Below are 27,786 nucleotides of genomic sequence, written 5' to 3'. Positions count from 1 at the left end.
CTATTGCCTTTCTTTTACAGTGTTCAACGGGTTCAATCTTAACCTTTCTACATTGTTAATTTTGTTGTCTTTCGATTTCACGTTTTTTGAGAGTTCAATATGAGAATTATAAATTTACATTGTCCAATTAGATTTTGAGTAGTTCTTACGTTTTCTAAATTTTTGTTTCAATCAACGAGATTGAAACCCACGCTTAAGCCATGCATTCACAAATCCGATGTTATATTTGTTGATTGATTGTTGTATAACGCCACTTTCAGCACTTTTGTGCTATTTCGTGACCGTCAGTTAGTTGGCGGAAGAAGCTATAGTGGAGAAAACCACCGAACTTCGGTAGGAAAACTGACAATCTTAGTCAATTAAGATTGAAGTCGAGTGCATCTGCCACGTGTGAAATTCGAACTCAAAACCTCCGTGTTGACAGGCTAGTGTTACAGTTACTCGACTACTCAGACCACCTGACCACCGCTATTATATGTTAAGTAATCATCTGGTATGACGTAATAGGAGAAGTATGGGCGGCTGTCAATAGAACCGGGGAATCTGAGTTGATTGTTGGTAATGGCCAGAACCGTATTGCTTTGGTTCGTTTTGTATCATCAGGCCAGTAGTCAGCGCTTTCGTCATGTTTGTGTTGACTTGGAATATCATTGGTCGTTATTTTGTCTTTAAATTTGCTGTTACTAAACTGTTGAAATATTCGTAACAGTAAGGTTTTTCTACCCTAATTCATAGAATGCTTTAGCCTTGTGTAGCACAATTTTCGGAATTTGATCTTTCAAAAGGTTAGCTTCAGACGCAAATGATGAGTTCATTAAAGACGACATGCGCGTCTTGCGTAACTAATCATAACCACCGAGTCAATGCCAGTGCTGTCGAAAATTTTCCTTTAGGGTACCACAAGCCCAATAGTCCGCGCTTTTGTGTTGAAAATAAGTTGCATTGATCGATTTTGTTCTGAAAATTACTCTAAATTAACTGTTGAATTATTCGAACCAACTATCCCTTGCTCACCTGATATTTTACCGTGATAAAGTCAAAAAGGCACACCTGATATTTCCGTGATAAAGTCAGTATCAAAAACAAAAAGTTCTTTATTCTATATATACAAACTAGATTTTTGATAATTTTAACAATTTTTTTTCAATGTTAAGGAATAACAAAAATCTAATAGTACAAGATATCTAGATACTTAACATTTGAACCTCTTTTTCGAGGTCAGATTTTATTTTTTCAATGTTTACTGAACATTAAGTGCTGAAGTAGTTTAGCAGGGTTTGAACAACTTATCAGTCAACTGATCAACACATTTTCTTAGAGTTCAAGTTGACGTTTTACCACACTTAACATCAGATGTCCCTATTTTTTTTTTACAAAGATACATGTAAGGTTCAATTGTCATGCAGCGCCTACAAAAGAGATGGAAAAAATGTTTCCGGTCTTTGCGTTTGTCTGTTCGGTCGCCCACTTCAAGTATCACATATGTCTAATTTACCTACGGTACGAGGCAAAAACAACTTTTACATAAAAACAAAAGACACAAAACACCGAAATAAGAGTACTCGCAGTTACTGCAACCTAGTTTAATTTTAATTATAACTAATAAATAATACATCTTCTCTCAGACTTAAGTATCAACCAATACACAACTCTTTAGTGATAACTCGCCATAAATAGACTGGGAAACGCATGTCTTTTTTCAATGCCAAACTACATGTTAACAGTATCGACAGGATGTTGGAGAACAAGTTATAATATGGCCACACCAAATTAATTTCTAGTTCTTCGGACTCTTGCCTTTGAAAACGGGTAGCGAGAGAGCGAAATGTTTTCATTTGTTTTTTTTCCCGAAATTTGATTTTTTGGCAGGCGAAAGAATTTTTTACTAGCGAGCGATATTATTTTTGAAATATTTTTTTTTTAAAATCTATGAAAAAATTTGTAAGCAAGTGAGCAATTAGAAATTTACATAGTTTTGGTGCTTGATATATAATATATCTCATATCCTAGTTCTTATATACCCTATTGTGCTTCTCAATTTGTTCTCTGACACCCAGTTTAATCTTTTCACAACATTTCCAAGTATAAAATGGTTAACTTGTAGCAAAACCTACAACTTTGTGTAGTCTGAACAAATAAATATGATCCTGCTGAACATGAAAAAGTGCAACAACTATAAACAGGCATGTATTCATGTTTAATGTAAGTATAATTGATGCATTGTATGTTGTTTTAAATGAATGTATGCATATATAAAGCTTGTATATACAACCATAAATATTTGTGTATACAAGCTGCCAATTAATAAAGAACTTCAAAAACCACACCAATTTATACCATTCAAATGAACCAGTCAGATTCTATATACTAACTAAACAAAAGGAACATTTTAATACATTCCACTTAATTCATTGCTTTCCTGTAGAATTTAATGACTATCAAATTCATTTATCTATGCATGTGGATATTGCTCTGTGCTGAAGTCCATACCGTTAACTAGTTGCAAACCTCAACAAATTTGGTCTCTTGTGGAAGGTTGTCTCATTGACAATCATACAAATTCTTATTTTTAGAAGATTTTCTAGATTGTAAATATGGATTAATGTGTTAAATTCAATTACCACATAAACATTCTCGTCAAATTCCATGCTTTTAACTAGTATACATAATTGTCAGCTGAAGCCAACCTCTGAGTGTGGGATTTTCTTGCTGCGTTGAAGACCCATTGGTGGCATTAGGCTGTATTCTGCTATTTAGTTGGGTTGCTGTCTCTTTGACACATTCTCCATTTCCATTCTCATTTTTTTTTTAAATATAACTTTGTAATGGTACTAGCAAATTTAAATAAAAGATTAAAAAAATTCAACGAAAAAACCTTTATTGGTCCTAAAACAGAAAAAAATCGAAGTACCATTTTAATTCATGTACCATCAGCTTTGGGATTCTCTCTTATTCTTATGCATGTTATAATGTCATAATTTAAATCTTCCAATACGGCGGCGTCGTTGCTTTGTCATTTGATCTTGATAGGTATAAGGTGAATCATTCAAGGATATTACTACATTGTGCATGAGTCAAGTAACTCACTTAAGTGCATGTGATTCCCCTAACAATATCGCTGAAATTTTTAGCTGGTTCTTCTGCTGTTTGGATCTTGGTTAAAATATCCGGTGGTAGTAGGTTCCAAACTTTAATTTTGTTTGGTATGAAGCAGGATTTTAATTCGTATGGTTTTGTTTGCAGTCTCAGGAAAATTATGTTGACCATAATGCATATGCATTTTCTTGGTTGTTCTAGATGGGTTTTTTTTCAGTTGATCAGATGGTAAATTGGCTTCTACGTGTATGCCATTGCAGAAGAGGATATTATCTGTTTTCGGTTCGACGATCTCTTAGGGATGGTAGTTGCAGCTGGTCTAAAAATTGCTGTCATATTGTTTGGTTCGTAATTGTAGTTTGATGTTATGAACGTTTGTGGTCTTGCACGGAGCACTTCCTACAAATCGGTAAAAGAATTGCCCAAATCATATTCTGCTGATGTGTTTGCCTGCGTTACCACTGTAACTACAAATAGTCCACTCATGTCTTACGTTAAAAATGCTTATCATACTAAATTTGGCAATAATATTGTAACAACAACGTTGTTAATGTTAGATCTAGACCGTTTTTATGTCAATTTCCGTGTCTGTATGATGTTACTCTCAAACGCACAACTGATTACAATTTTTGTTTCATAAATTTAGAGACGGACGCGCGCGGCTCCGTACTGGACGCCGTTTTTTTTTAAAAAGTACTTTTTTTCTAGTAGACCTTTCACAACACGCGAGGAATCCGACGAAAAAGGTAGTAATTTGGCGTGGCCTAATTGTAAATATACATATAAATATTCATTTAGTTTTGTTCTGATTTTTGGAGAGCAAAACAATAATGTTAGTACCAATATAAACAATATTTAAATATTTTACAACTATGTTAAATTAATAACCTCAGTAATAAGTTTATTCAAAGGATCATGAATCGTATTTAAATTTGAGAGCTTTAAAGACAACATCACGTAAAAACTAGGATGTAATATCCAGTTTTTTATAAGAACTCTAGGTATAGCCACACTTCTTATAGCCAAATCTTTGCATCTATAAACGAATTTGGTAAAGGTGCTAATAAATTTGTGGTAAAATAATAATGATTTATCAGTAATACATGAATTACGTTCATTGACATCCAAAAACGCGATATGTTACAAAATCAACCCCCGCTCCTATAATATTAAATAAAAACAGGTTTATATAACGCATGCGGCAGTCTCATGCGTTTAACACACTTGAAACGGCACATCGAAAACAAAAACATCAACGATTATTCCTTTGTTAGAAATAAAATATGATTAGATAAGAAGTTACTAGTGATACATGTGTTTAGTTGACTTATAATCATAACATAATCGTTAGTAATATTCTACACACCAAGTGATCATTTTGAAAAGCAGATACAAATGATTTAGATTTTGATATATCCTTTTGACTATGGTTTTATCTTGGAATTTATTTTTGAATGTTTAATTGTGTTGGAAAAACTATACAACAGCATTAAAATTCTGTTCTTTTGGGGACTAAGGATGAATATTTTTTTCACAACTTGAGAGATCTATAAGTCTACAGTTACTAATATTTAGGTCGATAACAATCGCAAGTGACAATATTTTTTTTTTTTATACTATTCTACTACTGGCCTGATAATTGAGTACTTTTTTTCATTCCAGTATGGATTGTTGGACACAAGAGTTAAATAATTTAAGTTTGAAATTGCAAAATTTGTCGTCGCATCAACAAAAGGTGCCAATAATTTACGTTTTGTTAGAATTGTATTCAACATCATTAAAATCCAGTTGTTTTGGTCCCTAAAGATGAATAGTTTTACACAAATTGAGAGCTCTATAAATCTACAGTTACTAATACTTATGTCGATAGCAGTGCAGTCACAAGTGACAATATTTCCTTTTTTATATAATTAGTATTGTACTTGCCTGAAAATTGAGTACTTTGTTATATCTCAGAATGTTTTTTTAGTCATAAAAGTGAAGAAAATACAGTTTAAAATTGCAAATTTGTCGTCGCATAAAAAATATTGGGAGCTCTCTAAGTCGGTTACTTATATGTATGTCGACAAAAATAAAAAGTGCCAATATTTTTTTTTTTGTATAATATTCTTCTACTAGCCTGATAATGGAGTACTTTTTACCTCCGGATGGATTTTCTGGCATGAAAGGGAAAGAGTTTAAGTTTAGAATTGCAAAATTTGTTGTCGGCATCAATATAATGTACTGATATTTTACCTTTTGTTAAAATATTATGTAATGGCATAAAATACTGTCCTTTTGGTATCTCATCAGGGATATTTAACACACATTGACAGCTCTTTAAGTCTACGGTTACTAAGATGTATGTCGATAACAATAAAACGTGCCAATGTTTTTTTTTTGTATAATTAAAGCTTGTACCATTGAACTGGTGGGATAAGTTCTCTTTTTATACCGTAGTATTTATTGTTTGAATCAAAAAGGAAGGAATTATTTTAAATATTTCCGTTTGTTTTAAACAATTAAGGTTGTCTGCAGTGATGAACATGTTTAATAAAATTGACATTATGCATCGTATATGCATGATATATAAATGGCGATCAAAATCATTGTAAATGCAGTAAAACATGAACTACGGCAAATATTTTGAAATGAGTGTATTATCTGAAAACAAAGTTTTATAGATAATTTTATGCCGTCTGTTGTATTTCAAGTGTTGAAGTATTTTCTACTTAAATCTACAGTAATGAATATTGTTGTTAACAAATAAAACTTCTTTTTTTTTAAGTTTTGCATTATTCAATTATCCAATAATTTCTGAAAATTATTTTTTTGCGATACTTTATTTATTTATCATTTGCAACATATATATAAGCCATTTAAAAATAAAGAAAATCAAGATTAACATAGTTCATTAGAATCTGATAGGACACACTTCTAAAAAAGGTATGGTTTTATATTCAAACTTTGAAAAGAAAAAAAGTATATTTTGTGATTTCCACATATAGTTAACGGAAACAGTAAACGCGTGTTATGTAAGTGCACGTAAAGGTTAAAAGATGTAAAATAAGGAGTAAAAAATTAAATAACAAGAATACCGAACTTCAATAAAAAATCAAAACGGAAAGTCCCTTATTAAATGACAAAATTAAAATCTCAAACACATCAAACGAATGTAAAACAACTGTCATATTCCTTACTTGTTACATGCATTTTCTTATGTAGAAAAATTGTGGATAAAATATGGTTTATAGCTAGCTAAACTTCTCACTTGTCGCATAAAATTTCATTATCGTGACAACAATGTGTGAACAAAACAAAGAGACATAATAGGTAAAAATGTCAACAACGCCGTTAACTAATGACTAAAGGCACTCAGAGTAAACGCGCTTTTACTCGAGTAGACATTAGAAATTTCTAGTTTGACCGCGTTTACGTGATTATAGCAGAAGCGCGTTTACTAGTAAACGTGAACATTGGGGTTTACAAATGAAATATGCGCGCGCTTCATTAACGTGCGTTTACTTTATGTTATGCTTGGTCTGCACCCAACTGTATTATAACAATTTGACCACGTTAAAGTTAACATATGTTGCTCAAAAACTGCCAAAGAGATAGAGTCATAAGCAACAACAAATATTCCTCTTCAATGCGTGAATAGTCCTCAAAATATCCTAATATAATTCTGTTTTTTTTTTTTTTAAATTTTTTATTTTATCGTTTTGTTTTGCCTTTTCATACCCTTCTGTTGTGTTCGAATGTGTATACAAAGTACTAATACACTTGCTTATGTTTGTGAGCATGTATCAGTGAAAACATTTCGGAGTTTAGAATTGAGCATGCCTTAATAAAATACATTTATCCTGGGTTCATATACTGTTGGTATCGCATATAATCAGTTATATGTTAATCATTTTGAAATAACATCAAGTTTGTTCAATTTCAAGTCTGTGAACCTGATCAATTCGATCGCATTTAAGAGGCTTAGATATTTGATTTTTTTCTTAATCAGTATTTGCAGAATGAAAAAAGTCAGCGATACGTTTCAGCATTTCGAAATTGCATGCACAGAAAACTTGATAACGCAAACAAGCTGACGAATTTAGTAACTACACAAAAACAACTGTTTACTATCGTATTTAACAAAATGTCATCATCAGTAATTTTAAAATAACTTTATGTTGCAACAATATCTTTTATAATTTTTACATTCGGAGTTATTTTGATTGACTTAATGTGTTCTGCATTCCAAGCAAAGCAAAATGCAAAAAAAAAGAAAACAATAAAAGAAAAAAAAAAAAACGAAAAAAATAAGACCTAAACTTTAATACACATATATGAAAATTTTCATCTTAATAAAATTGTTGTTTTAATGCAGTAAATACAACACGTAATATTTTTAGATTATAAGACACACTTGATACTAGATAGTTAAGGTTAAATTTTATCAATTACACCACTCCTACATATAAGTGTGTTAGTAGGGATATCAAGTAATTTTCATAGTATTCTTTCATCGGAATACATTTTGGTGAACTATCACGAACTTTAGAGTATAAGTTAAGTAAAGTCAATAAGCCTGAGTTATTGTACTGTTAGTCCTTCGTCAATTAATTTTACACTGAACACATAATGTTGTTTGAGTGCTTTGGCAAAACGAAGGAGTTGATTTATTTTGGGTTTTATCATTACTGTTTTTATAAGGTCAGACAACGTTTCAGTAATCTAAGTCTCACATATACTCATATCAGGCATTGCGTAGAACGCTGTTCTTTTTTTTTTTTAAAGAAAAAGAAGCATAACATGTTCTTTTCTGGTTTTTTACACTTAGTCTAACACCCATAATTATACAAATGAACTGGATTTGTTTGTGTATGTGAATCAGTGGTTCATTGTGGTGCAGTATGAAATTCCCGTTTTCAGATAAGCGGCTTCGACGGACTAAGTCTAAAGATAAAAATACAAATGAATATCTAAAACAAATCCAGCACAGGTGTACTGTTAATTTTCATTGCATATAATTGATTGATGTAACAGTATTACCTATAATAGACGTGCTTAATTTGAATAACAAACCTATTAACAAATGAAATATTAATAAGACTAATGTTATATATTATAGTTATAGATATTGAAAATTATTTTAATAGTTTCAAAATCATGTTCTTTTCTCGTTTCACTTAAAAGATGAAATGTAGAGAAATCAAATATTCAATTAAATTATTGATATGAAACATGATAGGAGACACAATTTATATATATCAATAAAGAATGTTTTTTAAATTAGTTTCCGAACAAGGTGAAAGTTTACTACATTAATGATATCAAAACTGAAAATGAAACTTAAAAAAAAGAGTAAAATAACAAAAATACCGAACTCCAATGAAAATTCAAAACGGAAAGTCCTTTATAACATGGCAAAATCAAAAGCCCGAACACATCAAACGACTGGAAAACAACCGTCATATTCCTGACTTATGTAGAAAATGGAGGATTGAACCTTGTTTTATAGCTAGTTAATTCTCTCAATTGTATGACAGTTCCATTGAATTCGATGATTGTGAATCGCAACGCTTTTCCTGATTTACTTTCAAGAACGCGTTTTACAGAGACATGACAATATTTGAATCCATAGGGAGCAACATGGCAAAGAAAGACATAAACGGAACAAGCAAAATGCAGCTAAGGCCAGCTTTGCCTGATGGAAATGAAACTTAATTATTTGACATTTTCAATTTGGCAGTAGGGGCCAGCCATGGAAATCAAGGCAATTTTTCAGGTTTTACTTTCAGGAAATAAGGTCATAAATATGACCATCTAGTGGTGTGTTTCGACCTTAATGTAACAGAAATATGTCAATATCATTTTCATATCATTGTGGTATTAACTTCAATATACAAGCTAGCTACTGTTTATCTTAAAGATGTCAAATTTAATTTCAGTACAGTTTTTAAATTTTGATATCTACAATTACTTAATTTTAATACTACATTTGCAGATATAAAGAAACGATTGAATAAAATAATAATAATAATAATAATAATAATAATAATAATACAAATAATAATAACATTAATAATAATAATAATAATAATAATAATAATAATAATAATAATAATAATAATCATGATAATAATACAATAATATATAATAATAATAATAATAATAATAACATTGATAATAATATTATCAATAATAATAATAATAATAATGATAATAATAATAATAATAATCATGAAAATAATAATAATAATACTAATAATAATAATAATAACAATAATAATAATAATAATAATAATAATAATAATAATAATTAATAATAATAATAATAATAATAATAATAATTAATAATAATAATAATAATAATAGATAATAAAAAAAAATAATGATGAAAATAAAATAAAAATTAATAATAATGATAACAATAATTATAAAAATAATTATAATAATAAAAAAAATGATGATAATGAAAATAATGATAATGACAATTACAATAAAGATGATAATAAAAATAACGATGATAATGAAAATAATGATAATGACAATTACAATAAAGATGATAATAAAAATGATAATGATTATTACTTTTAGGATTAAACTTATAATATTTACATTGATCCTGATGATAGTTGTTCTGCATTAATTGGACGAATTTTAGTTCAAAGCTTACAATGAAATATCTTGAAGGTCATACTAACTTTGCATACTATTGTATCCATATAATGATTTTTCCCACTTATAATAATTTTCAAATTTTAAGACCTCTGGAGTTGTTTGGCTATAAACCTCGGTCGCTATGCTGCAAAATGATAATTAAAATATGGAAAAACGAAATAACGCATTGACATTTGTGCAATTTCATAAATAACAATGTATCTAATTCCCAGTTGTTATAAATGTTTAAACGATTGAAATTGAACAAAATTAAAAGAATTTTATCACATTAATTTTTTATTAGTAATTATTCTGAAGGATAAAACACGTGATGAAATTGAAGAACATTAATATTCTGTTTGATTATGAGTAAGGTAATTAGTAGTTTTATAATGCTTCATATATTCCGTCTACCAAATGGCGATTGAAAGAAGTTCGTAAACATAGGATATGAATCATATGTTGGTTATAGATATATTAAAATATAAATCACCAAATGACATGTCGAGGACATTAAAGGAGTAGAGCCAAGAACCCCAATAAATGGCCCTGTGAAGGTGCTTTTTTTAACCTCAATTATTGAAGTAAATCTATATGGGTATGCATTGCTAAATGTATTATATTTAAAAGTATAATACGAAAGTTGTATACCTGCTTCATATTTATAAATATATTAGCCTGAAATAGGAAAAGTTTTAATTTTTGTGCATTTTTCTAGAAATTTGTCAATTTTTCCGCTTTTTTTCATGATTTTGTACGTGGCGCCACCCCTCATCCATTAAAATTTGTATTGAATAGTAAAAAAATTGGTATATAAAGAATATTTCAGCAAGGATATTTATGGGCGAAGGGTGGCGCCACTGTTTATTTTCAGAAAAACTGTCATAAATTTTGCAGATTCTGCAAACAATCATGTTTTTACGACATTCCCCTTCATTTTGACGTCAGAAAAACGTCCCTTATGACGTAGTTGGTGAAAATGTGTTTTTTACTGAAACAATTTGACATTTTAACATATTTTTTAATCAAGTTTATAATGCATTATCACAGCGAAATATTTTCAGATTTTTAGGGCCAAAGTTATGTGTTAGTGAACCAACTCCTTTTTCATTAATAAACGAAAGTTAATTTTACTTATAGAGTTTCTTAAAAAAAATAACACAAAAGTTTTCAGAAAAAAATTCAATAAATTTATTTAAATACATTTTTTCCGGTCAAAGGTTTTAAGTTACCAGCAAAACCCTCCGGTCTTTAAATTATTTCGATGTCTCAAATTTTAATATTTTCCCATTTTGACTGAGTATAGACTCGTGTGATGGATAATTTGTGCATAAAACGAGACGCTCGCAGTTCATGATATTTCCTCGGATTTGTTTATATTTTTCATTGATTTATACGTTTTGAATGGATTTATGATATTTTAACTACTGCTGCTTCTTATACACCATGATTTCATTTATTAGTATTCGTATTATAAATTCGAGGCAACAGTACTTTACCAATGTTTAGTTTATACTTATTTTATTTGCAAAATATTGCAAATAGAGTAGACACAAGTTATTTCAACTTAGATTGTCTTCTCCTTCCAAAGTTCAAATATCATCAATACATTAACAAGATACAAAGAAAGGTAAAAATGTGTAAATGCTTTATGTCCTGAATGGGTTGTTTATATGTCAATGATTAAAACACTTACGTTATTTTTGTTGAAATGTGTAAGTCAAGTTTTAGAAGGCATAGGTGATATATTTACTAGTTTGCGTTTTTCTGGTACAAATTTCTCATACTAAGTCTTATGAATTTGCTTTTAGTACTGTTATAATTGTTTTACGTTTTTCGTTTGTTAAATTTTGAGTGAAAATATATATTTTAAAAAAGGAATGGTTTTTATTGAAGATTGAGGTCATCGAGAGAACAAAACATTGGCCTAAATATGGATTTATGTTTGATGTACTCAAACTGTCGTAGTGGCAAACAAGAATCAATGTGATTCGGATACGTTTTTTTCTCTCTATTCCTTTTGAAGAAATGGTTTAAAAATAATATATATAATTCGTCTCAAATTTAGCCCAACAATGTTAGATCATCAAATTTGGGTTAGCAATTTTTTGTTCTTCCCTCAGCGGGATTCGAACCCTTGCGTCTGTGACATCGTGGCAACACCGCCTGCATCGTGTCCAGCGCCCTAGACCACTAGACCACCTAGGCTACAAAAATATAGCTTTCGGTGGTCGATGTGATACCTTTCCTCGTCGGCTTTATCCAGGGTTGTAACACATTATATGATGTAAAGGGGCAAGTAGATGGTGTAACTTTCAGATCAGCTATTTTGTCTGTCTTTAATGATGATAATGTGAATTACCATGCCGCCACATCAAATTTTGATTTTATTATACACGTCTAAACATGTGACAACTTTATGACTGACATTCTCCATCGAATAACACGTGGTTATACAGGGCTAACACCAAATATATATATAATTCGTCTCAAATTTAGCCCAACAATGTTAGGTCATCAAATTTTTGTTCTTCCCTCAGCGGGATTCAAACCCTTGCGTCTGTGACATCGTGGCAACACCGCCTGCATCGTGTCCAGCGCCCTAGACGACTCAACCACCTAGGCTACAAAAATATAGCTTTCGTTGGTATATATATATATATATATATATATATATATATATAAGTCTAAATTGAAAACAACGTTCAAACCTATGATTGCATTGGATAAAAACCGCAATTTGTATACGTGTGCATGCAAAACAAATTTCTTGGTAGAGGGGTCAAAAACAGCACAAACAACATTTTCCCAAAAAACAACAAAGTGAAAAAGTATATTTAAACAAAACGCATTTGACTAACAGGTCGAACAACGGATGTTCTTAAACCCTGCTGACTGCCTTTGGCGATTGCCATATAAATGGATCACAAGATGTAATAAAATGGATCTTTATTATTAATATAATACCAAACAGAAAACAATAAATTTGCGGAAAAGATGGTATCCCGCGAACAAGAGGTGGAAAATTTGTACACCACATCAAGATTTCGAGAATTAATGTCTCCTCAGTGATGTTAGGAATTGAAACGGTATTTGAAAGGCCATATAATTTACCTCAATTTAGGATAGACTCTTGAATTTTGAGGAGTCAAAATAGAATGAACGGATCATATAAACTCGAAGGCAAATATAATACAAGCCAAAACGAAAAAATATAAACAAGTCTCAATTGAAAACAACGTTCAAAACTATGATTGCGTTGAATTAAAACCGCAATTTTATATGTGTTAATAACCTGAAATACTACATAAATGTGTACACATTCACAATATCTTGAATGTATAACATAATATTGCTGTTGAAAACGAATTTTCCTGATCCCTTATTTGAAATCAAGCAGTAAAGCCATAATTCGTTGTCAATACTACGAAATATCCATCATACATTTTATTGGTTTACTTGGTGAAGACATAATTAAAATGAAGCGAAACAACATAAACTGCAATTACTATTTTCTGTATCACATGTTTTCATAGAGGCATACAATTAGTACAATATAATATTACAAGACTTTTGTATACATGTATTTTGATGTAAATTATTCACGTTCATCATTTTTTTCCAAGGAGGGAATCATTTATAGGTGTGATGGACGTAGCTGCTGAAGACACATGGACACATTTAGACGGATCAAGCATAGCGAGGAATGATTTCAGGTCAACTTTCTGGAAAGATGAAAACCCAAACCTTAACCAGCCGAACGGAGCGTTAAGTCAAAACTGTGCTGTGATTAACAGAAGAAACCATTTCCTCCCAACTAAAACTCAGGATAAGTCATGCACAGCTTATCTTAATAATGAAATGTTATGCTATAAAAATGGTAAGTTGATATTATTCGAATTGAAATTTTCCCTAGAGGTGTTATTTTATTCGTTCGTATTCTAACCTATGCAAGGGACTGACTTGAACATGCACTTATGTGATTTTTTTATCAGTGTTAAATACCTCATAGTTACTTTGAGATCAAGAACTACACTATCAGCGCTGTTCTCTTGCTTTTTTTTTCTTTGTTAATTTTGTGTCATAAATGTATTCACCATCATTTCCATGATAATATAAAAAAGTCGATACTCTGTAAACGCAATGTATATACGGAACAATCTAGAAAATCTAACTACTTAACATTAAATTTCATGAAATAATATCCCTACAATCAGTTGCCAAAAAAACAATAGCGTGTTTCCTGACGTTCTTCATCTCGAAGTCACATTAAAGCCTTTAAAAGGAAAGCACACACACGATTATTTTTGTGAAGGAGAATCTACAGATTAATGTTTCGAATAAGCATTCTGTAATTTGTAACAAAGATTTAGACAAATATATGCAGTGTTTCTATCATGGCTCTAAACGATCTTCTATCACAGGGAGTTGGTCTACATCTCGGTCTAAAGTGTTATCGCTATCGGAGATTGAAGTACAACTGTAATTCAGGTAAAGGCAGTCGATAGTCAATTGCCTCATGCTTTTTATCTTTGTTGTCCCTTGTAAAACAAAACAAAAAAAGAAACATTTTTGAATTACAAAAAAATCCTGACCAATGTTTTCGAGAAATATAATTAAAAAAGAAATTGTCCATCCTTTTCCCAATGACTGCAGAAGACTCATAACAGTTCTATCTGCTCTGACAAATTGTGATGATTTTGATAAAGTTATAAAACGAGACTTCACGAGTCCTGTGAGAAGTTGCTTCTGGTTTTTGATGTGTTTTTATCTTGAGCGGCGGTATTCAACCAAACAGCTTTGGATACCTTGCCTTGCTTTTTATATTCTCGAGCTCATTTTAACCTTGCTTCAAAATTACTTGCCGTCTTTTATTTCCATAGTGGTTACCATTTTGGTAGCATAACTATACAGGTTTATAATTGCGATACATGATCTCTTCAGGTATAGGATAGGTTTGTGAGGACATAGAATTACGTCTGGTGAAACCCACCAAAGTAAGAGATAGCACCAAATCATGCTAAATGAACCATGTGTTTCTTGTCTGTTATTTGTCTTTGTTTGTTCCTTATTTTTAGAGTTGGTGTTAGTGGTCAGTGAGGTCTGGTATAGTGTCTGATATTTGTTTGCACTTCTTGTTATTCTTTCTATAAAAAGTCATATTGTACACGTTTTCTTTCCTTGGTATCATTTGGACCATAACCATACCATAACTAACAAGCATATTCTAACAGACCAACAACGTGGGAAAATGTTGTTTTTCAGGATATGTTTGATAAGGGTTAATTTAAATAAGAGTTTCAATGAATACTGACTAAATTTCCTTATAAAACAACACTTTGAACGAGATAATTCACTGTTGTTTGTCTGTTTGTCTGTTTATTTTTGGCCATGGCGTTTTTCAGTTTGTTTTCGATCTGTGAGTTTGACTGTCCCTCTGGTATCTTTCATTCCTCTTTCACTGACAATATGTGCTAATCATTTGGCCTTTAGTGGATAGTTGTCTCATTGGCAATCATACCAAATTTCCTTAATGCTAAAATAAAGGTGAAATATTACCGTTTGTGTTTTTCACCGCGCTTAACGTTTTATGTTTAACTAAAGTTGAAACATTGACTCGAGAAAAAATTATATGCCATCCCAGGAAACGAATGCACGATGCCTTTAGGATTTCCCTTCTAAATTAAAGTAAAGCAATCCTTTTGGTTAAACAGTCAAAGGAATATAACATCGGTGCAAAATCGCAAAAGATTTTAGATACATCATAAATGTTATCAGCAATATCATAAAGATAGATAGCAATTAGTAGAAGACACATTGCAGATCATTGTGAAACAATACCTTGTCCGTTTTGTATAGTCGAGAAAGCCATTGCGCAGTCGCATCTTTCTGATAGTTGTCACTTTGGTGCATTATCAAAAATTTAATATTTTGTTTCCTTAATAAATACCCAATACTGTAAACACAATCAAAATATATAGTTATATCATGGAAAACAACACAGATTAGTTTCTTATAAATATTATAGCCATGTAATGATGAAGTTAAAACACTTGATTGACCTTGCGTACCCCCATATTGAAACCGGTTAACTTAGCTTATAAGTGGTTCGTGTGGTTAGTTAATCGAAAAATATTTATCGAATAGTTGAATATAAAATTGAAAAGGACACTTCAATATAAAAAAAAACACTTCTAAATTTGGTGCGACGAAAGTTTTTTTTTCTGGATTGAAGAAAGCAATATTACCAAACAGTACCTAAAAAGAACTGCCAAAATCATATCAGGTTAACTTTGCTTGAGAGATGTGGATCATTTAGTTCTAAGTTTAATAGTTTTAACTTATCAACTGGAATATCAGGACATGTACGAATCGTATGATATCAGTACCAAGATTTATTACGTTGATGATGATTTCGGAGACCAGAATTTAACCAGCACCAGTACAATGTATCAACCAATTGATACAAAATGATGATTACATTTTATAATGTGGTGCGTCTGAAGTGTTTTTCCTGGACCTTCACAAGGAACACTCAAACGCTAAAACCAGCGTCAGAAGATTTTACAACCATTTTTACAGCACAATGTAATTGTAATGTTAGGCTGAGTTTAATAGATTTGTCAGCAAAAGATCGTTTGAAAGTGCAAGAACACTGATTGATAAATCATTTTGAACGGAAAATTAATGATAATTATAATGACATACACATTTATAAAAATAAGAAGATGTGGTATTACTGCCAATGAGACAACTTTCCACAAGAAACCAAATGACACAGAAATTAACAACTATAGGTCACCGTATGACAAAGGGCAAAAACCATACCGCATAGTCAGCTATAAAAGGCCCCGAAATGACAAATGTAAAACAATTCAAACGAGAAAACTAACGGCCTAATTTACGTACAAAATAATGAACGAAAAAAAAATATGATACACAGAAACAAACGACAACCACTGAATAACAGGTTCCTGACCTGGGACAGACACATACATAATGTGGCTGGGTTAAACATGTTAGCGGGCGCATAACCCTCCCCTAACCTAGGACAGTGGTGTAACAGTACAACATAAGAACAAACTATAAAAATCAGTTAAAAAAGACTTAACTCATCAGATGGATACAAACAGAAATATATATAACAAAAACACAGAGTGGACGTGACAGGGTACTTATAAATCCCCACAACAAAAAGACACTTAGTACAGATATGAGAGTACTTGCAGTTATTGACAGCTAGTTCAAAGCCAATAACAACTAATAAAAAAATCATGCATCTATAAAGACTAAAATATCAATCAGTACACATCCAACATCCAATGGACTTAGTGTAAAGAGGTCATTAACAGTCAGAGAAAAACATGACCTTGTGCAATGCCAAGATACAGGTATCGACAGATTGTAGAGCCATGAATGTGCATATGTATGTAGAAATAATATTCGTTTGATTTTAATTTACTGATAAAAAAATCAATAGTTATACTAATAAAAACAATACTCAAAGATCTAATTACAGTGTTGAATTGGTAACCTTTTAGATTAATTTTTTTAAAGGATCGATAAGTTTACCCGGATCGTATCTACATTTCTGGGCTCAGTAAACAACATCTCCGTAAAAATTAGGATGTGCTATCCCGTTTGAAATAAGTTTTCTACAGGTACAACCAATCTTCAAAACCAAATCTTTATATAGATCTATGGAAGAATTTAGTAAAGGTTTTAAGTAATTTGTGGTAACGAAATCCCTGACTTAATAATTTACTAGTAATACATAGATTACGTTCATTGCAATCCAAAACGTCACAACAGAAACGGGAATAGTGAACGAGTTGTGACATATAAACACCGTAAGATGGCACCAAAGGAACATCACCGTCCAAAACATGTTAAATGAATGCCATGCGTCCGAACCGTTTTCCTATAGTTTATACAATAAACACTTTATAAATTTCGTGCGTCTGAAGCACTTTTATGAAATCACGAAAGCTCAAATCTAAATATTTGACAACATGAGATGAGTGCATACACTGAAACATTCGGAGCTCTATACCCCAAAAAGAGCTAAACAGAATAACCAAATTTATCTGACGTCAAATTTTCCTGAAGGAATTGGTTTCTTAATCATATCATAATTTATGAACTGGGAATTTAAGGTCAGTCTATGTCATAGATCATGTCAGTACCAAATCACTGACTACTGAGCTGACAATATCCTCAGGTTTTAAAAAAGCAATCGATTCAGTTGGTCAACTGTAGAATTTAACGCATAGGAAGGTAACGCCAAATTAAACGAATACCTCTGTTATTAACATTCTTCGCGTTAACTTGCATAAGTTACAACATTCTTTAAAGTTTAGGTAGAAGATTGCAGCCCTGATGGACATGATGGAGTGAGTTTTTCCTGGGGTTATTTATCAAAGCAGGATATTTGAATCAAGAAGAACAGTTGATAGTGAATCGTTTACAGTATTAAGAAAGTTAAAGATATGTCATACAAAAAAATCACCGATCATTTTTTGTGAAATGACCGAGTTTTCTGTGTATGTAGTAACTTCAACACAAAAGATTCCGGAGAGGAGGATAAAGTAAACGTTACGTGACAGAAACTGCCTTGTTTCATTTCACCAAATTGGTAATATGCACATATTTGTCTCATTAGCGAAAACTCCTGGTTGACTAGTTTAAACATGCATGTCTAATCAGTGAGTACTCCTTGTTAGTGCTGACATTTTAGCAAAGGGCAAATTCGTAATGAATAAACCAATGTCATCGGGACACTTAAGGGTAGAAATCAAAACATTTCAAATGGTATATATTTGGCGTTAAAATATCAAAGTCCGGTTACTTAGACGCATTCTACACTTGACAAAATATATTTGACACATATTATCATTGAGATTTTTTTTGTTAGATAATGGTAATTGCTTGAACTGGACCTCTACGACTGATACAAAGTACAGACACCATTGTTACTGGTTTACGAACAAGCCCTTTTCAATGACATCATGGACAATTGTCGATGCGATGAATCAGTGTCGATATGACGGCGGCTATCTGGCACCAATAATAGATAGCTTAAATTATAAGTTTATAAAAGATGCCGTATTATCTGCAGTATTTTCGTGAGTACATTCTTTCTAAGTTAATCTGTGTTATCTATTTCCAGCAGGGCAATGATGATTTATAGAATAAATAATCCAAGAATTCAAATATAGAAAAATATTCAATAAGTAACCGAACAACACATTAATTGACGAATGCGTGTAGTAAATATCAGTGTTGTTCGGTCACGAGTTGAATATTTTTCGATATTTCAATTCTTTGATTAGTTATTCTTTTTTTTACATTGACCATGTTGACCATAAACTTATATAAATTGAAATGAAATGTAAAATTGATGGAACTATTTTTGTCTACGCGTTTGCAATTCGTTTTGATGTAAAGTCATTGACAATGTCTCGACAACACCCATTGTTGCATGTCGTCGGAGGAGTTAAACTATCGGATTTTTTTCACTAATGAAATTATCGGATTTATTCCAAATGCGAATTTATCGGTTTTATTTATTTACTGAGAAATCACGGGATGTCATTGCAACCAATGCAATACATGGTAATCAGCATTTCTGCGTGGACATACAAAGTAATATATGTAGTCACATTTATAAATTAACTGATAACAAAACTTTGAATTGTTCGAGTTACTAGGATATTCTACCCAAGAAAGAGATTACCTAAACTGTATTTAGAGATTTTTTTTTTGAATTTTGGGTCGTCGTTGTTCTTAAACTTCGTATTTAGTTTTTACTTAAAACGTTTTTATTCATGAGTCCCTGATGAGTCTTTTGTATAAAAAACGCGTGTCTGGCATACAAAATTCATGTATATTTAATTATGTTTTGAATAAAAATAAGTCAAGTATTTTGTTTTTGTTTAGTTCATTTATTTTCTTTGGTACCAGTTTTCGTTGACTGGGGAGAAATGGCATTCTATCCCGTAGATATTTGATTTCGTTGTTTCGTTGCGAGAGTTTGATTACAAGCTGATGAAAAATGTATAGTTCGTCGAAAAATTGTGGTTTATCAATATGAAATCCATAGAATATGATCACTCACGAATAAAAAATAATCTATATTACAAGAAAGATAAAATCATATTAACTTAGAATGAGCGAGACTTGGTGCGTGGATAACATAACTCATCTTCACTTTTGTGCAAATGATAGGTGTTTATTTACGATATTATATAATATATGTCCTAGTGTCAGGGTTTATGAAAATGTCCCTTTTTTGTTAAAGAACACACTACTTACTTTGAGTACATACACATATATAACATAGATTTCTTACTTGAAACAAATCAAAGGATTGATATACATTCAAATAGTTTTCCTTCGCAATCTGATGTTGTAATCACAGTATATCAAAGCGTATACTAAGATTTTACGTTATTGATGTTTGGATAATTTGATTCAATTATGTGATAAATCTTTAATATATGTTTACACAATTGTTGCTGCTAGTTTCCCTTATTTCCACGTTAACCAATTATGTCTGTTTTAGTTGCTCTCACACTTGCGTTAATATAATGGAACAATCAACAATTGTCGTAATATAGGGAGTTTCAGCTAGTCCATGTCAGAAATATGTTAATTTGGTTCTGTCAGGACTTCCTTCTTTTTGAATTTACCTTGGAGTTCAGTATTTTTGTTATATCATATGTTTTACATCGTTCAGGACAGTCCTATGTTGATGCTAGCTCATCTTTTAGATATATGCATATATCATGTATTTTCAGCTGCAAATTACATACCGTTTTATATATCATATCATTTGTAATGCATTATTATTAAGTTCATTATTATTTTTCTAATTTTGCAACATTAAGTTCTTAATGATAATTTGAATCAAATGTGCTTCGTTCAATATAAGATCTACATTCTTGTGCATTCAAAAGAATTTTTTTTCTTATATAATTTGTGTCCAACATTCGTTACGTCAAAAAAAGTGTAACAAAAATACCGAACTTCAAAATGAATTAAAAAATGTTAAGTCCATAAAACTGACTAAATCAAACGTTAACCGTTATCAACCAACGATACGAATGGGATACAACTGTCATATTTGTGACTTGGTACAAGCATTTTCAGACAAAAATGGTGGGTTAAACCAGGTTTTATAGCCCGTTCTTTGACAGTCAATTATAGTTCTGTTGTATTGACAAAATTGGGTGCGCAACCCAAACAAACACATGTATTTGATACTTCAATGTTAAAATAATTATATATCATGCGTAAAAGATATAACATCTATAATAATTTTTATCAATTTCAAGTGTTTACTATACATATCTTCAGAAAGACTGCCAAAATATGATATTTAGTAAAGTATGTATAGTTTATGTAATATCTAAATATCCTGCTAAATAGAACATCAATTTTATTTTCAGATTGAAAAACACCCAAGTTTGGCTTGGTTCCCATTTGATGATGGGTTCTCCTGCAAATTGGAACAACGACCCATCAATTATGACTTTCATGACCCCGCTTTCGTCAACAGTTTTTGCTGAAAAATGTTTAATAATTGACTCGAATCTACACCCCGCATGGATTTCCTGTAACACAAACAACAACAACACGTTGACAGGAGCAGTATGCGTCAAGCATGTATTAGGTAAAATTATATCCTAAACACGTTTGATTCTCCTTTCTTCAGCTTCGTACTTTATTTGACTTTTTAAACTTTTTATTCGAGCAGCAATGATGGGTCGAATCGTGCGTCTGGGTTATAAAATTTTAATCCTGGTTTATATTATGAGTTTATTCAGTAATATATACAAAACGTATATTCAAGCTTACATGACGTCATTTACATTAAATAATGCTAGAACAAATCTTGTGAACTTTTTTTTTTCATTTTCGGTTAACAATAATATCTTTATTCATCATATTTATTCACATATGTTCACTACTGTCTAGATAATACAACATTCAAATTGGACTGTATGGATTGGTTGTGGTTTATTTTATGTAAGTCACAACATGCTATAATGCTTTTTGTGTTGTCATATCTGATGTGTGTGTCTGTGTAATAACTTGATACAGAATATCATGTTGTTCTATTTATAAAATCATACATTTATTTCTACAATACCAAGTTCAGTACATATGACACATGTTTTGAGATTCACCGTGTGGTCTAAATTTTTCTGAGAATTAAACACTTAATTTTTTTTTTTAATTTATTGTGATTAAATTATAAAAAAAAAAGACAGTACCAGGGAGAGATTTTAAACCATTAAAAATTTTAAAATGAGTAACATGATAAAAGGATTATTATATATAATAATATTATTTCATAAAACATAGAGGAAAATGTTGCGTCAGTAATTAAGAGAGGGGATAAACATTAAACAAAAAAAACTTAACGTATCATATGATATCATGAAAAGAAAAACATAAAATCCATCTGTTTCCATTTCTGTGGTTTATTTTGACAGTTTCATAAGCAGGTCATGGGCTGAAAAATATCAACAGCAAAGGGAAAGAGCATTTGTAGCTTCTATAATGAAATTCTGAATTCTATTCGATATCATTCTTTATTTATGAAAAGTAAATTATGAAATCCTGCAATACCGTCATTTTTTTTTCATAATATTAATAGAACAGTTGTTAACTTCTAGATATTTTTATGCTTTTGTGTCGTTGGGTTGTTGTTTCATTTACGTTTAACCCATATTTCAATGTCCAAAATTTATCATAACTCTTATATGAATTGCATAGCTAGAAATTTTAAATGTGATTGGTCCGTTAGAATTGTTTCCTTGTTTTACACTTCGACAGACCATGTTGCTGAAACCGCTTTCCTCACCCATGTACAAATTATGTCGATTCATTGTCATATATTAGTTAGCGATACAGGAAAATGGAATCTGGGGTTCGAATATTACAGTTCAGAGACTGACAAGTTACCAAGAGGATTACAAGGACAAGATGTTTTTAGTCTGAACAAAGTCAAGGATGAAAAAACAATAAAGATAGTACACCTACTTGTTAAATTGAGAGAAATGGAAAATCCCATCATCTTGAATATAAGTAGATATTAATAATAAAAAAAATAGTTTTTTTCCAGTAATATGCACTTCTATTTTTAAATTTATAAAGCGTATATATACTGCCCTGTACAAACTTGTTACACAGAAAGAGAATTTTCATTTCAAACGTTTAAAAACTCATCTTTGAATATCGATCTCTTTGGCTTTAATTAAATGTGATTGGATTAGAAAAGAAGAGGAGGCTGTACCAAGGGAAGATGATATCATTACAGGAAAAAGAAAAACAGATAATACTATGACCAATACAAAAAAACGAAGAAGTGACAATAACAATCACCAAAAGACTACATTACAAATTGTAAAACGAGCAACATGATAAAAGGATTATTATATCTAATGATATTATTTTATAAAAAAAAGAATAGGGGGAAATGTCGCCTTAGTAATCAAGTTAAAAAACAAAACAAAAAAACAAAAAAAACTTAACGTATCAAATGATAACATAAACAACACGAAATCCATCTGTTTCCATTTCTGTGGTTCATTTTAAACAGTTTCATTAGTCGATTATGTGCTATAAAAATACCAACAGCAAAGGGGAAAGAACATTTGGATAATTTAAAATCTTTCTCTGAAATTAATTCTCTGAAATCTTTTGATTTTTCAACCCTGTATTCTACCATTCCCCATGTAAAAATGGAAAAATCGTAAATGAAATAATCCACAATGCTTTTCATTATAAAAATGGTAGCATATAAATCTATTACTTTGGGATACCATACGGCATATTTTGTTAATAGTGAACAAGTGGTAAAACATGCTACACAGAGAAACAAGTGATCAGTACGCTAGAGTTTCTTATTATCAACATATTTGTTGAATTTGGAGGTAGACCTTCTTCAACATGTTCAACAAATTGTCGGCATTCCTATAGGAACGAGCTGTGCGCCTCTCCTTGTCGACCATTTCTTATTTTCATATTTGTCGGAGTTCCTTCAGACACTTGTCAAAAACAAGAAGATCAAAGAAGACTAATAATTTAATTTCACATTCCGATATATGTATATAATGAATGTTCTTTCCATTAACAATTCAAACTTTTCTGATTGGGTTCCATTGATATATCCTCCCGAACTAGAAATTAAAGAAACAACAGACACGGCTTCCTCCGCCTCATTTTCAGACTTTTGACTTTTGAAATAAGCGGTCATCGCAGTACCATGATCTATGACAAACGAGACGATTTTAATACCTTTGTAACAATATACCAACTTCATCTGCATATGGAATATACATTTCCCAACTTATTAGGTGTTCAAGAGCATGCAGCTACTACTCAGACTTTACAAAACGTCACCAGTGTCTAAGCAGAAAGTTGATGAACCAGGTTTATGTCAAAGAACGTCTCCTCCTTTTTCTAAAAACGTTAACCGGAAGATAAAAAGACCATATTGATAAATATTCGTATGAACTTCACAAATAATACATGATGGTCTTGCATTATATATTCTAGGTATGGACGTTGTTTATCATCTTAATTACGTGTTATAGTGTTCTTTTATTTGTCTTTATAAATTATTAACCTTTACTCTTTACTCCATATCTTTTTGGCGCGGCTCGGTACCTATACATCCCGCCGTTGTGTTATTGTGCTATGGTCATTTTTTGTGTTTTTGTCATACACTTTTTGCTTATGTGCATTTGATTTCCATTCTCAATTTGATTTGTCTATATGCCATTTTGATTTTCTGTGTTGATATTATTGTTTGTTTTTATAGTGATTAGGATTATTACACCATGTTGACTGCTTCACCCCTATTTTTGACATTTTTTCTACTATCATAATGTCTGTTTGTATTGTTCACATATTGTTGTCAATATAATGGAATTATATGCGACTGTCATACAAGTGAGAGTTTAAGCTAGCTATAAAACCAGGTTTAATCTACCATGTTCTGTACTTAGTCAGGAATATGACAGTTGTTTTCCATTCGTTTGATGTGTTTGAGCTTCTGATTTTGCCATTTGATAAGGGACTTTCCGTTTGAATTTTTCTTGGAGTTTTTGTTTTTTTACTTTTTAAATCATCTATAATATAATCCTTTATTGTATTCGTTATTACTCTTGATATATGAATAGTAAACCATATTATCCTACAATAACGACATTTTTGATAATTTTGATATAACATTGGTTGACCCCTAGATGTCTTTATGTGTGGTTGGGTTGATGTGTTATTTGCTTTTACCCACATATATTAATATTCTAACACCAAAAGGGAATCTTGGGTTCCAAGGTTGTCGCATGTTTTCCAAAGATTTTTTATGTGTATACTTAGTCGTTGACCAACAAAATTTACATACAATTTTTCAGACTTAAATCAGATTTTCGTTATACATCTTAGCATTGTTAGTGTAATGATTCGATTATTACAGTACAACCGACAAGATTAAAAAAAGGATTACTAGCACAAGACGTCTTTAAGCTGTACTGAGTCAAAGATGTATAAAACATGAAATTTATAAAGAGATATTTGAATCAAATGGAACCATAACATGCATAATGTACAAACAAAATCTATTTAAGGTCACTTATTGGCAAAGATGGTTACAATATTTGTTGTTATACTTTAAAGAATGCTTGGCTTAGTTTGGAAAATAATTTTTAATAATACAAATGTATTACAGGTATCAATTTAGCAACTAACCTGTAAAACATGTCGTACTTTCAGATGGCGATATTCCTCTTATAGGCGTCAATTTCACATCAGTAGAAGACATTAAAAATATTCTTTCTGTTGACCCTAAGAAGACAAATGGTAAGTACACATTAACGTAAATTTCTAGGAAGAATTCACCTCATTTTGTTTGTCAACCATATGTTGACAATTTTTGTTTAAAACGTTTAAAACTCATCAAAGATACCAGGCTAATAATGTAGTACGCCACATGGGCGTTTCGTCAACATTAGAATTAACAGTGGCACTCGAATAAACAATTTTGAAACTCAAAGTTGCAGAGCCTTTACAACCATTAAATATGACGGGGTAGACAAACCTTTCGAACAATTCAACAATTTATAAATAGTACAATAAAAGGTATTTAAAAAAATAATAAATCTGGCAATTTTGCACAAACTTTTAAAATGTTCGGTTTGGCTTTTAAGCAGAATGATAGAAACGAAGTCTTTTAAAACATACAGGAAAGATAATCTGTATCCATACCACACCATTCTCATTTCAGGACTCTATACCAATTTCGTACTATTTATATGTTCCGTGAACTCTTTATTTGACGTATGATGTAACAAGGTCACATCATGATGAACATGTGTAATAAGGTTTAATGATGTACTTAGGTCAGGTTTAGTAATTTTTGTTAGATGTTCGGACTTCTTTGTTTTTTTTCCTACGATACAGGGAAAAAACATTTTGCCCCATAACACCCATTTTTCTTTTCATATAAGAATTCAATAGCTCATAAATGGTCATTTACCAAAATTTAAGCAAATTCTAGATTTCTTATCTTTCGATTTGAGACCCAAATAATACCAATGCAAATATAAGGTAAAAGTCCGAGTCATCCTTTTCCTGCCATTGTAAAAAAAATGAATATCTCGGAAAGGAGATCCATGACCTATCAATATTTTTAGCTTATTATGTTCCTTACCTAATGCTCTGCTGACTTATAGTATCACTTTTAAATTTAACCTAATTACATCCTTATGTTGATATTTTACCACAACTTCATGGTATACTTAATTGAACAACAAATACAATCTGCTACCGAAAGGACGAACGGAGGAAATAATGGACGGATGCACACCTCAAAGACATAATGCTCTTCTTATATTGTAGCCGCGGCAAAAATTGAATGGCTAAAATCAGATGAAATCTGAAATAATTCTCTTTTCCATTTCAGCGTATAAGTTGAAGAGGATCAGCGTGTACGAAGATAGACCAGTAGCAAAGGCTATTGGTAGTGTAGGAGTGGCTGTACTAATCTCGGTTATCATATTCATCATAGTATTAGATTGTCAAAGAATGCAACAATGTATTTCAAAAAAGAAAACCAAAAAGTCTAAAAAACGGAAACATAATAAAGTTGGAACTTCAGATCAAAATTGAGACTATCTTTATATGCAATTTATTGTCAAAAATTTAACGCTGCAATTTGTTTTGGAATATTAACAAATTTTATTATTAACGAAGAATTCATTTTTGGTATTTATTAGATTTTAATGAAAAAATTAAATACTTACACAACAATATTTGCACAATGAAGTTGCAAACAACAAAACTGTTGACATAAAGATCGTGAGAAGTATAGACAAAAGTGGATCGATAAAAGAATTTGAGAGTATTTTTGAACTAAATAATAAATCGTCAGCCGTCTGTAAATAGACTTTTAGAAAGCTGGTTGACATACGTCATGTTGTTTAGTCACTTGCTATCAGACAAGTGAACAGTATACAACTTTATTTTATAACTCTTTGGAATCTGTTTAAAATTGACATAGAATAGTAGTATTTTACGTCCACCACGTGTTTTTGGAGTAGCCTTTTGGAGTAGACCTGTTGGTGGCCTTCTGCTGTTGTCTGTTCTGTGGTCGGGTTGTTGTCTCTTTGACACATTCCCCATTTCCATTCTCAATTTTATTTGGTAGATAGTTCGGAAAGCCAAATTGTTAAATGTTCATTGGTATAAAAAAATATATAAGGGCCTAACAAGAAAAGCCAGTAAATGAACATAAGGTTACCCATGTCTGATGCTGTTTTTTTAACCTTTGAAATTACCTTTAATACAACATATAACTTTATGAACTGGAATTTTACGAGGCAAAGCAATCATTTAAAACATACAACTACCAAAATTTTGCAGTAAAGGCTTTTTGGTAGATGCTATCGCATTTGACTAATGTTTACAACTAGCGAAACTAACCCAAACGAAGTAACAAACTGGTTTCGTTAAGCGTGACTCGTGTGTTTCCTGTTCTGTTACGCC

The 27,786-nt window shown here is 31.1% G+C and overlaps 1 protein-coding gene across 1 annotated transcript in view; it reads left to right on the top strand.

The window, feature by feature from the left end:
• Positions 1-26,910, top strand: part of LOC127712885 (uncharacterized) — a 58,769-nt gene extending 31,859 nt beyond the window's left edge. The window contains exons 6-9 of the mRNA XM_052219487.1: positions 18,644-18,846; positions 21,180-21,195; positions 25,516-25,602; positions 26,705-26,910. Of these exons, the coding sequence (XP_052075447.1) occupies positions 18,644-18,846; positions 21,180-21,195; positions 25,516-25,602; positions 26,705-26,910 (512 nt within the window). The remainder of the gene's footprint in view (positions 1-18,643; positions 18,847-21,179; positions 21,196-25,515; positions 25,603-26,704) is intronic.
• Positions 26,911-27,786: the final 876 nt, after the last annotated feature.

This window comes from Mytilus californianus, unplaced genomic scaffold, assembly GCF_021869535.1.
Source record: "Mytilus californianus isolate M0D057914Y unplaced genomic scaffold, xbMytCali1.0.p SCAF_8, whole genome shotgun sequence".
Classification (NCBI taxonomy): Eukaryota; Metazoa; Mollusca; class Bivalvia; order Mytilida; family Mytilidae; genus Mytilus; species Mytilus californianus.
The sequence above is the reverse complement of the archived record's forward strand: the minus strand, read 5'-3'. Positions and strand labels throughout refer to the sequence as shown.